General features: G+C 27.6%; 1 protein-coding gene across 2 annotated transcripts in view; it reads right to left on the bottom strand.

The window, feature by feature from the left end:
- vir (VIR_N domain-containing protein) overlaps positions 1–12,775 on the bottom strand; it is a 115,226-nt gene that overhangs the window by 10,761 nt on the left and 91,690 nt on the right. For both annotated transcript variants that reach the window (XM_067286051.1, XM_067286050.1), the window contains exons 23-32: positions 7,054–7,149; positions 6,859–6,931; positions 4,646–4,782; positions 4,456–4,564; positions 3,197–3,287; positions 2,930–3,124; positions 2,066–2,171; positions 1,917–1,991; positions 1,677–1,837; positions 1,305–1,596 (exon numbers count right to left, since the gene is read on the bottom strand). In XM_067286051.1, the coding sequence (XP_067142152.1) occupies positions 1,305–1,596; positions 1,677–1,837; positions 1,917–1,991; positions 2,066–2,171; positions 2,930–3,124; positions 3,197–3,287; positions 4,456–4,564; positions 4,646–4,782; positions 6,859–6,931; positions 7,054–7,149 (1,335 nt within the window). The remainder of the gene's footprint in view (positions 1–1,304; positions 1,597–1,676; positions 1,838–1,916; positions 1,992–2,065; positions 2,172–2,929; positions 3,125–3,196; positions 3,288–4,455; positions 4,565–4,645; positions 4,783–6,858; positions 6,932–7,053; positions 7,150–12,775) is intronic.

Below are 12,775 nucleotides of genomic sequence, written 5' to 3' on the forward strand. Positions count from 1 at the left end.
TCACTATTTGCACAGTTCAAACTTTGAAGCATCATTTGAACTCCAAAGCAAATTTTTGTTGAATTAAGCATTCAAACTCTGAACATTCAAAGTACAAGGTACCACTGTATAAAAAAAATATATAAACTTGAGATTTATTGTGTGAAAATATATAAATACATTCACACAAAATGCATGTCAAGTTTTGTGTTAAGTTTAAACTTAATGCCAAAAGTAATTCTGTGTAATGTTTCTATTCAATACAACTTCTGTATCAATTTTTTTTTTTACTTTGAAAGAAAGAAATGCTTCTGCAAAAGAATAAATAAAATCAGTTTTCAGCTTATACCTTCAATAACAAAAACAGTAGTACAAATTTAATTTCTATTAGCAGGATCTATTCTCAATATTTGACATCAACCTTGAAATTTTAAAGTTGAACAGAACAGTGAAGAATGGTTTAACTCCTAAGAGTATCACACTAAGGTGGCTCCACACATTTGGTATTTGCCGAATAACAAGCAGACATTTGGCCAATACTGAAAGTGTGGATGATTTACTCACGAATTTGCTTAACAAATATTCAGTATTTGCTGTTTCCCACACCTTGTTGGTATATTGTGCTGAATCAAATCAAGGGGATGAATCTTGAACAAACATTCATAATTCCCACAACAAACCAATTCTTGGCAAATAAGCATATGTATGTATGTATGTATGTATGTATGTATGTGTCTGCCATGTGACAAACACTTCTGCAAATTCTTTGGCAAAAAACAATTATTTGGCAATCAGTAAATGCCGAATGTGTGGAGTCACCTTTATATGTATTACATTGCCTAAACTACTACATCCTTTTAAGTATTCAACTATGTTTTTGTTTGTAACTTTAGTTTTAATTTAGAAAAAATGTACTAAGGATAAATTTTTACATTCTTTATAAAATAAATGTATTTAATAAAAGTGCCAAGAATTGCAAAGTTCTTCAAACTTGTAATCAAAATAAATAGTAATTAAAAAAGTTCAGTATGATAGAACTTCAGAATTATGAAAAATTTTAAATTTTGAGCTTTAATATATTTTTAATAAATAAGAAACAATGAAATACATTACAGTTGAAATTTTTCATAATTCTCAAGTTCTGTCACACTGAACAGTCATTGATTCATATATTATTATTTTCATTTTCTATTCATAAAAATTTTTCAAAAATTATGTTATAAGCATGAATTGCACATAATTTCAAAAATTATTTAAAAATTGAATTCTAATATTTGTCCCTGATAAAATAAAAACTAATGTACTATGTTAAAAATCATAATTACCGTTAAAAGACGTTCTAGTTCAAATAATGGATGTGATTGTTTTTCAGATGAATTATTATTTGTGTTTTGCTCAAATTTATACCAGTCAAGAATTTTGCGTAACTCTGATGTTGAAAGAACCAAAGTACGAGCAGAAACTGGTTGAGATGTTTCTTCATATCCATGAACCATAAGTCTTAAAAATTCTAAAGTTGTTGACAAAGTTGATAAACAATCTGAGCTATCTTTGCTGAAGGTGGTACTCAAACGTGCAAATAAAGATCGAAGTGTTGATGGATGTTGAATTAACGCTCTGAAAAAAATAAATAAATACAGTAAATAAATTACACATATTTACAATCACATTATAAAAAATTGTAATATTCTGCTTACTGTTTGACATAAAAAAATCCAAAATCATGTTCTGTGAGCATAACTAATGTTCTTAATGATGGCAAAACTGATGCAAACGTATGTTGATGATTGCCAATATGTTGTATCAATGCTCCACTAATTTCAGATATATGTTCCTTAGGTGGAAGAGAATTTGCCAACTATCCAAACACAATTTTAAAATTGAAATAACATCAATTTTTGAGAAAATTATTAAAAATCAAAGTAATAGAAACAGACCACTTCACTAACAGAAGCACCTCCTTCCAATGTAACAAAACCTATATCTGGATCACAAAGTGACTGAAGTATTGACTAGAATAATAAAAGTAAATAAATTCATAATAATTTTACAAAGTTTTTTAAATTAAGTATCAATGTCATTTTACCACAATGCATTCTTGAGAATGTATATGAGATTGCTTGCTTGATACAAAATTCAAATGATCAAGAATCATGTTCAAAATTTCTGAATACTTTTCATCTGTCTTGACACTAAAAAAGTTTAGAAATTTAAATATCTATAAATAGGATAAAAGTTCTATATTAATCAAACAATTGAAAAATAACAGTATCACATGCTACAAGCTATTATTTGTATTCCTGTGAACTTCTTCAGCATTCTTTTTATTTCTTATAACAATGACTATAAATATCAATAGATATCAATAATTTCATGATTTCGTACTGTGTATCTAAAGGGACCAAATGGCAATAATCTGCCAATTAGTTACTTTATTATTTTATTTTATTTATTTAAACTTTTGCTTTTAAGTAGTACCCAATCTTAATTATGTTATTAATACTAAGTTTAATTTTAACCAAATTTATTAACTTTTGCTTATGACAAAAATAAACATAAATGGTATTAATCTGTTTTTGTTCAAATTTGTTCTTAATAACTACTTAAAAAATTTATCAAAAGAAAATATAAATTGCAATAATGTGACACAAATGATAGCCAAATTGAATTGCACTTTTCCTGTAACAGTCAAAATAATTATTATATAATAAAGAAGAAGAATTCTAGATTTTATTAAATATTGTATTGTCACAGAACTTGACTATAAAAAAGTTAATGAATTTTCCAAATTTAAAACTGTACTTAAATAAGAAAATCTGAATCTAAAGCAGTTGATATTTTAATTATATTTGATATGATGAATGTAATATTACAATGACAACAAAATTTCTATATGAAAGCTGAAAGTTAAAAACAAATATTTTAGGCTTTTACGGTTAATAGTATTTACCTTCCTCTTAAAATATTTATTAATGGAATTTTGAATGGTGCATGTGATACCAAGTATGCAATTAAATTCAAAATGCGAGCAATAGCTGTTGAACATGGTTTTACTTCCCACTGCAATGACAATCCCTGGACTTCGGCTTTTTCCTCTGTAATCATATTTGGAGCAAAACTATCCAATAAAGCATCCAAAACAGCTCTAAAAAATTAGATTAAAAAAGTTTATCAGATTTTTTTAAATTTAAAATTTAAGTTAAAGTGACACAATTACCTAACAACCACCACTGCTGTCGGTGTAGCAAGATCAGACAACTGAACACATACTCTTCGTAGTAATTGTTGCAAAGGATGACAACTAGAAGCTAAAAATAAAATTGAAAATTCAGTGTTAATAATACTTCAGTTAAAGCAATCAAATATAAAAATAAACAGTTCTTTAGAAACTTCAGTAAGAGAATCATAAGTAAAAGTATCTATGTAATATACGATATAAATCATATATTTTTAAAACAAAATTATTCTATATTCTGCATATGATCATGATTCTTATATTTAAACAAAATCATAGATGAAGAATTACATACTCTAATTAGAACTGACAATACAAATGTCAACTTATGAAGTTCTTCCATAATAATCGTAAAAAGACACTTCATGCCAACAATCATATAAAATAATTAACAAAACAGTATAGTGGCATTACAATCACGATTTCTTCCAAATGATTAATGAACTTTCAACTAACAAACTATGAAAAATATCCATATGAATCATTTTCTATATTTTCATCATGCCAAAAAAACTCACAATAGCATTAGAACCACTTATTCAAAAATTCATTACATGTGTCAGCTGTACATCCTCATCAGACTAACAAAAATTTATTAATATGTTATATATTAAAATATTAATATTTATTAATATTAGGTAGCCAGTTAATTAAAACTAAAAATAATAAAATTCTGGTTTTTATACTGAAACTAAAACTAAAATTAAAAATAAAATCAAAATTAATTAATTAATTTAAATTAAAATTTAAATCAAAGCAATTGAAACATAACATTTCAGAAAGTGTAGATAAAGTACTTGTCTGTCTTGATTGATTTGATTAGATTTCATCCAGGTAGATTTAAGTCTCTATTTATGGCACTTTTTTGTAAAGTGCCATAAAGTGTAAAGTGCAGTTTTGGGTTTGGTTGGTGATGACAGAACATTTTGCTTTTAATATAAAATAGATATAAATATAGATGATAATATATTATATATAATATTATATTGCATTTGTAGGCATTTTTATGCATAAAATACAGCTAAAAAGATTTTTTAAAATGGACTTTGTTTTGTGGGTCAGGAATGGATTAATCCATTTTATATTGTTTCTTATGGAAAAATTTGTTTCTGTTTGAAAACAAATCAGTTTTCAAACAACTCTTATGAATGAATTAAATTTGAAAACTGAGGTTTGACTGTAATACAATATTGTTGTGAAATTAATTAATATAAAAAAAAATTATTAATAATTACACAAACCTGACAAACTAATAATTATATCTTGAATAATTGGACTTAAGGAATGAAGATGAGCACTCCATAGTTTTCTACAATTTACTGCTCTTGAAACTTCTTCTTGCAACAATGGCTTTAAATAACAGGAAAATAATTAAATTTTTAAATATTTGATATTGAACTAAAAAAATTGAATGTGATTTGCATTTAATACCTCTCGAGTCTGTAATGGAAGAGGTAAAGGTAAAAGTTCAGAAAATACACTTAAACCAGTCGTAAATGTATTTGGAGATTGTAATAAGAATTTTAAAACTTCTTGAATCATTTTTGTCCAAAGACTTTTGCTTAAAGCTGTAAAAAGTAACAATTAAATAACAATAAAAATTCAAATTTTTAGTAATTGATTACATTTCCTTATTAAGATATTTCAAATATTTTTTTCACATTGTCAATTCTATTAAAATCAACTATTATAAACATACATTATCTTATAATCAATATATACCAATTTATTTACTTTTCAACATTTTCTTAAAATAATTTGAATGAAATAAACTATAGATAGAGTAAACACACTTTGTTATGGACTCTATCCATGATGTAATACCATATCTTAGATATGTGACATGAGGATGATCATTAAATGACAGTCAAAAACATTTGTTTAATTAAACAGTCATTTTGCTGGAATAACAAAATGTGTTTTCTCTATAGAATTCTTCATTCCAGTTCTGGTTTATATACAATGATAAAATCATAAACAAATAACTATATTAAATTAGATTTTAATTAACTCTTAACTCTTTAAGCTCTAAAAATTCACTCCATCTCTTGCTAATGACTAAATTGTTTTTACCCCTCCAGCTACAAGGAAAATTTGTATAGAAAAACTAGTCTAACAACTTTTCAATCGGCTGATTTCGTTTTTAACAAATAAGGCTGATTTTGGCCAATATCATGTTTAAAGAGTTAAAATTCATAAATAGACCAATTATTATTAGAAATCTCTGCATAATTATAATAGTGTTCAGAATTTCAACATATTATTATAATTACCCTGTACAAATTTTAAAACTGAATATTTTTTATTTTAATATTTTGCCATTATATCTTTTCATTCCAATCATTAAAAGCATATTTATGTGTTATATAAATTACACATTAAATACTAATATCTTAAATATTTGAATAAATATTATATTTCAATGTTATATTATCTTTAAAAAAAATTTTTTTTATTAGAATCAATTAATCAATTATGCAAACAAGTTTTCTTAATTAATATTCAAAATATGTTCTTATTTTTAATTATAAAAAATATATTCAAAAACAGAAAATTTATAATCCAAGTGTAACAGAGTAATATTTAGAACTTCTAAGTTATGGTTGAATTTATATTTTTGATTATGAAAACAAAATATGTATATATTTGTAAATTAATATTTTCTATTCACAATAATTACTAATAATCACAAGCTTTAAATAAATAATCTGCTATAAATTTACTGAAGAATATAAAATCCCTCAGTAGTCAAAGTGCAAAACTTAAGGCTGGTTCATACTTCATTACAATGAAAAAGAAAAGAAAATACATCTCTTCTCTTTTCATAAGTGTCCATACTTCAAAAAAATGAATGAGAAACATTTATGAGTTTTTGGAACATCTTAGCCATAATCAAAAACATGCTTTGAAAGCTTACCTAAGTCATAAAATTCTTAAAAATGAGAATGTATGTAGTTAATTAATTCAAGAAAAAGAGAATGGAAAATATTACAACGTTATAAAATAAATTAAGAAAGATGATCCCAAAGTGCATTTTTGATATTTAGGTAAATTTTAAATATTTATGTATAGAGTTAATATCTACTCAGAGTTGATTAACCTAAAATTATGATTCAACAAATATAGTTCTACTCTTTTCCAATATTTGTTTAATTACTTTAAAAGATGTCAAAGAATTATTTGATATTTTTCTGAAATATATCACACCTAACATTATTCATAAAAAAACTCATAGGATCCCATTATCTGCATAAAAAAGACTCATTTACTTCCACTTGTTTAGTGTATTTCTTTTATAATTTTTTTTAGTTTTGTAAAAGTAAAGTATACCCTGAAAATCCTTTATGTGGTTCATTCAAATTGGACATTGCAACACATTTCAATGTTATTAGTGTCCATGTTAAAGGACACAGGGAATTATGAGCTATCAACAAAGAAAACTCTATGTTGACAGAAGTTGTACTTTTCTTTCTGTTAGTAACCCATACTTCGTGTCAATGGAAGTATGTCACTGTGCACTAAACCTATTTATTGACCTTTTCTCTTTCTCTTGTCTATTCTCACAGAAGTATGAGCTGGCCTTTAGCCTGCTTATAGTAAATCCATTTCTGCTTAGAAGATTATAGTATTAATTTTTTTGTTACCTTCTTCAGATTCTAAAGATCCAATATATGGTTGGGTATATGCCAATAATGTTTCTACTATTTCAGACTGTACCTAAAAAGTTTTGTATAATATAAAAATATATAATCCAGTAATGTTTTAATCTGAAAATTTTAAATTCTGGTAACCTTTAAATTAAGAATTTTATAAAGTTAATGATATTTTTTAAAACTTACTTGCTGTGTTACAGCATAAAAAAATGAAGACATTGGAATCAAACTCATAAGTAAGTGTGTCCGGAGCAAAACAGGAACAGCTGTCAAATCTTTAAACTATAGATAAAAATATTTACAAAAGTTTCAAAAATTTTTTAAATTGTAAAATAAAAAATAACTATTAAGAAAAAGTTAAAATATTTGAAAAAATAAATACTCTGCTTTATTGTTATAAATAACATAAATGAAAGTAATTTTAATCATACAGAGATTTTTCAGTGTTCATAGCAGTTTATAATTGTAAATTTCTATAAATTTTCCATGTTATCAAAAATATCAAGTACCCTAATTTTGTTAGATTTAAAGCTTATTCCATACTAAAATTATTATTTTTATAACCTAGCAATAATACACAATTCTTTGTATACATTTCCGTTAAAAGCTTAATATAGATACATAGCCAAGTATCTATATATATATCAAGCCTCTAGTAGAAAATTGGTTAGTATTAATTATTAAAATGAGCAGATTTATAGCCCAAGTATTTAAGGCAATCGTTTAGCTATGTATCTATATACAGTAAGACCCTGCTTAACATGGGGGAATACGTTCCTAGATGACAAAGTGCTAAATGAAATAGCATTAAATGAGGTCATTTTAACACAGTAAATAGGGATAAGGAAACACATGGCCAAAAATAAATGAATCTTAGTTTAGTTTTAAGTTATTTTTATACTAATTTGCATAATAATGTATGTTAAATAACATATAAACATATGCATACAGAAATGTAAAGCTAATTTTTTGTGATGAAGATCCTGGCTTTTCTGAAATTGTTGTTTTTTGCGATAAAGTCATGTAGTTTCATTTGTCACTTTTTTTCTTTCCTTAAGCAAATGTTGATAGCAAGAGATTGCATCCAAAATGCCTCATCTTGCTTTTGCCTCCTTTCAAAATCTGGATCATTCGCTACAATCTGATTAATGATTTCAGTTATCGTTACAAAACTTTTACTAAGGAAATCTGTAGCAAGTTCTTTGGGTTCTTTATTTTCAGAATCACTATTTTCCAGTTCTACTTGAATTCCTTGTTCTGCCAGTTCTTGAAGGTCGTTGTTGGTAAGGCTCTCACCACAAACCTGCAGTAACTCCTCAATATCCTGCTCATCTACACCTCCTAGTTCTGCTGTATTGATTAGCTTGACAATTTGGTCAATTAACAATATAGCAATAGGCTCTTCTCATTGAGAATTCTCGGATACCTTCAGCAATAACTTCTTCCAACTCCATTCATGCATTTATCAGTTAATTCTTGCCAAGTTGATATTTTCTATAGCATCCATGATGTTATATTTTTTTCCAAAATTGCACAAAATAAACATAGATTTAAGAGAAATACAGCGCTATGACAAATTGCCACCTTTTGCTGATTGGTTTGTGTTCGGAAATAATCATATTATATACGAATCAATGAAATGACACAATAATTTGAATCAGCATAAATTTATATATATAGGGCTTTGGGTTATTTAATATACTTATATATATACCTCAGTTAAAATGTTAGCTAGCTGAGTGCCATTTGTAACTAACATTATATCAGCTTCACTTTGAAGCAGATCAATAACATGATAATTAACTGTTTTCAACAATGTGGTGCAACTTATATACCAAAAGCTAAGTGTTGGCCAGATGGTTGAGCAGTTAAGGTGCTAACCCCCTCAATGCATGCCACCAGGTCGTGGTAAAGGGGCCTGTGCACTTTTGAGAAGCTGAGAGCTATTCCGGCATTACTGTACACTAGGGTTTCTCGTTTCCCAGTCTTTTGCTTGTCCCGGGATTCCGGGATAAAAGTGAACTGTTTCCTGGGATCCAGGGAAATCCTGGGATAGAATTAATTATTTTTAAGATATACAAAATAGCTTGAAATCAAATGATATAATTATTTTTCATTTTTTAAAGTAATCTAATACGTTCTACAAGCTCCAAAATCACATTAATAATGCTGTGTAAGATATATATTAAAAATTATCTTTGAATTACGTAGAAATGTTCACTAATAGAAAAAATGTATTAAAGTTTGCTGGAAACTGCATACAACAACAAAAAAGACTGAATTGAGTTGAAAATTTAAAGAAAAAATGAATTTAGATCAAACTTCTAACTTAGAAGGTAATTTTCGTTTTTTAAATAAAACATTATAATAATTTACAATAATATTTTGTAGTATAAGATTTTAAAAAGCAAAGATGGTCAATACGCTGATCACTCAATCTAATTCTTATTTTAGTAATGAAAAGTCTTGCTACCGAGAATGCCCTTGCCGATTCAATTGATATGGTTGGAATCCTGTTTAACGCATTTAAGAGAAAATAGATGTTATGTGTTTTTTTTCACCTTTAGCCTGGAAGATTTCTAGTTCGTTTTTGAGATTGTAGTACTTCTTTTGCTCTCTAGTATTCTTGATTTGTCTACCTTGGCTGCTTTAATAGCGGTATTAAGCTTGTAGCCCGATAATTCGACAGTTCGTTTGTCTTTAATAATCAGGTTTATGAAGAAAAACTTCATACTCGTTTGCTTCCTTGCCAATTTGCACAATCTGGCATAATGCAGTTATTGAAGCTACTGGGCATGGTTAAAAATTAAGACAGCATAAGCACAATTATTCCAGATGTTACAGGTTCTGACAAGTAAAGAATTTTCAGAGTCCTGCCACAAATAAGCTACACATTGATTATTAACCATTTGTAACATGCCATAACGAGGAAAAGTTTTAAAAAACTAATAAGTAAGTTTAAAATTAATAAATACAAATTTATTCTGATAGTTTATGAGTTAATTAATGCTTTCTATTTGCAAAATTTCCTGAACTTTAACACAAAATAAGAAAAAAGTGAATTTTTAAGAAATTTGCATGATTTCCTGGGATAAGAAAAATTTCCCGGGTTAAAAAAAACGACCAGGATCCCGTTTGAGAAACCCTAGTGTACACTACCAGTAGGGTCACCCAATTCAGACAGATCTCAGTGGAAGAGACTGACTAAATGGCACCTACCATCATCTCAACCCATATACATGGTGAAGCCAGCCAAAGAGAAAAAAAGAATCCTATATCACAGGGGTGGCCAACAAGTCGATCGCGATCGACCGGTCGATCACGATGCCAATTTTGGTCGATCGCTCGCGATGTCTTGACTTAATGTGTTACACTTGTAACTAAACGCAACTCGTCAACGTAACGCGCAAAAGCAACAATATACATGCAGTTATCACTGGACTCGTAGAAAACACAGCTATTTAGCTTGAATATTTGATACCGTCATGCGGTAGCTTCTTTTCTTTAGTATTAACATTATTATTATTATTAATCAATATTATTTATCCACGGTGACAACGTTGAGTTTCAATTTTTCATTTGTTTAAAATGTAAGTACCTGTTCTTTATGTTTTAAATTAAATTATGGCTTTTCTTACCTATCTATTTACTTGATAAGTGAGCGTTTTCAGCAACAGACCTCTATATTTTTGGATTTTTGGAAATACGTCAATTGAGGAAAAATATCCCAGTATCAGCAAATGTAGCAAATATATTTATTCCTGTTTCAGAACTACATACCTGTGTGAATTGGCATTTTCATACTTAAAGTTAACGAAGACTAAACATTCTGTCCTGACTGATTCCCATACTGAAGAATCATTATTATTATCTTTGTCAGGATATACACCTAATTATGTTTCCTTGGTAAGAGACGTGAAAACTCAGTCCTCCCATTAATGTAACGTAATAAAATAAATTCTAAATCTGTCTTTATCAGTAGCTAATTTGAATTAATAAATATTGTTAATAATTACTCGTGTTGTTTTAATTCCCCTGGACGTGAGTTTTTTGGCCCGTTAAATAATTACGTTGTTTTTTACGTAGGTAGATATACAGGGTGTTTCAGTACAAAGAGCACTCCCGCGAGCTATTGATAGATTAGCAAAAAATAAGTCTAAAAATCTTATATCATTCTTCCATGATAAATTTTCCTCGCCCAAAAACAAATCGCGGAAGTAAAATCTTATAATCAAATTATCAGCCGTACTGTGCAGTTTTATTTCAATTTTTTCAAGTTTATGAACAAATAGTACCACAATTTATACATTGTAATTGATTTAAACAAAATTAAATTATATTTTAAGTTAATAAAAATCTATCTTAAAAGTGTGGAAAAATCGATTTTTTTTAGGTGCCGCCTGTACGGAATGAACTCGTAACTGCAAATATCAAAAGTTGGGTCTGGAAATTTATTTTCTTTATGAGCTTATATCTTGAAAACTTAATAAGTGATTTAAAAAATAAAAAATAGTTTTGAACATATATTTTCCTTATCTACCCATAGCTCGCGGGAGTGCACCTCGTACTGAAGCACAGTGTATAAACATAGTATGTATTTCACACCCCCCTCGCCACTTAGACTATGCCTACGACAACAAGTCGATCGCGACACATTTATAAGATAAAAAGTAGATCTTATGTACACAAAAGTTGGCCACCCCTGCTATATCAGATCAGTCATTGCCCAGGTCAATAAGGACCGCAATGGATGTTAGTGTTTCTGGGCATTAATCAACAAGTGGGTTACAGGACACAGTTGCTGATGTTGATCAACCAGGGCACAGCACTGTAGGGTTACCAGAAGAAATATCAAAAATTCAGTGCATAAGAAAACTGAGCAGTAGTGGCTTGTTATTATAATTCAGAACCATTGAAACATGGCTACTTGAAACAAACGTACAAATTGTGGAAAGTTGAATACACAGATTCAGAGATTACTGAATAAAAATTATATTCTAAAAGTTCATTTGAATAAAAATGGGTTAGTGTTACTCAAAATGATATTAAATGTAAATGTAATAAAAAGGCTACATGTATTTGAAATATAAAATATATATAGATATGACTATGTTTGTATAAAAAATAAAAATTCTAAGTAACTTGATCCAATTTTCTTTTACTAAATTTCTTTTACCAAAATATATATATATATATATATATATATATATATATATATATAAATAAATACTATATATAATATTTTATATTATATATAAATATTTATATTATATATAAATATTTTATATATATATATATTAAAAAATATATATATACAGTCGAGTCCGCATAAGTCGACACCCCAAAAGGAAGTGGAAATGTGTCGAGTTATCCGATGTGACAACTAAAGCGAAGTTGGAAAAAAAAACCACAAAACCACAATTAATAAAATACAGTAGTGCGTTATACAGTAGTATAGGCTTACAATACATTGTGTCCTCCATTTACAATTACTCTGTAGATGAAAAACTGAAAAATTCGTTTAGTGTTGTTTGTTTTGAGCACTTGACTGTCTCAACTTTCTTTCAATCGACTTTCTTTTTCAACGATCATGAACGTCTTGAAAACATCATCTTCGCAATTGTCAATTGTTTGCAAGTAATGTCTAAGGATTCTTAATGCCTCTAGCGTGAGAAAATGCAAAATTGGATTCCAGTGTGACGTTGATGTAGATTGTATATTTTCTTTTTGTTTATCTGTTATTATTTTATACATAAAAATACATAAAATGTTAAGGCATTTTTATTAATATGTATATATATTAATAATATTAACGTATTATTATATTATTAAATATATTAATTATATATTAAAAAATAAATCTACTCCCCCTCCCAAAAAAAAAAAAGAGTTTGCACCACACGTGTAG

This window comes from Centruroides vittatus, unplaced genomic scaffold (genome assembly GCF_030686945.1).
Source record: "Centruroides vittatus isolate TY-2023 unplaced genomic scaffold, ASM3068694v2 scaffold_324, whole genome shotgun sequence".
NCBI classification, from domain to species: domain Eukaryota; kingdom Metazoa; phylum Arthropoda; class Arachnida; order Scorpiones; family Buthidae; genus Centruroides; species Centruroides vittatus.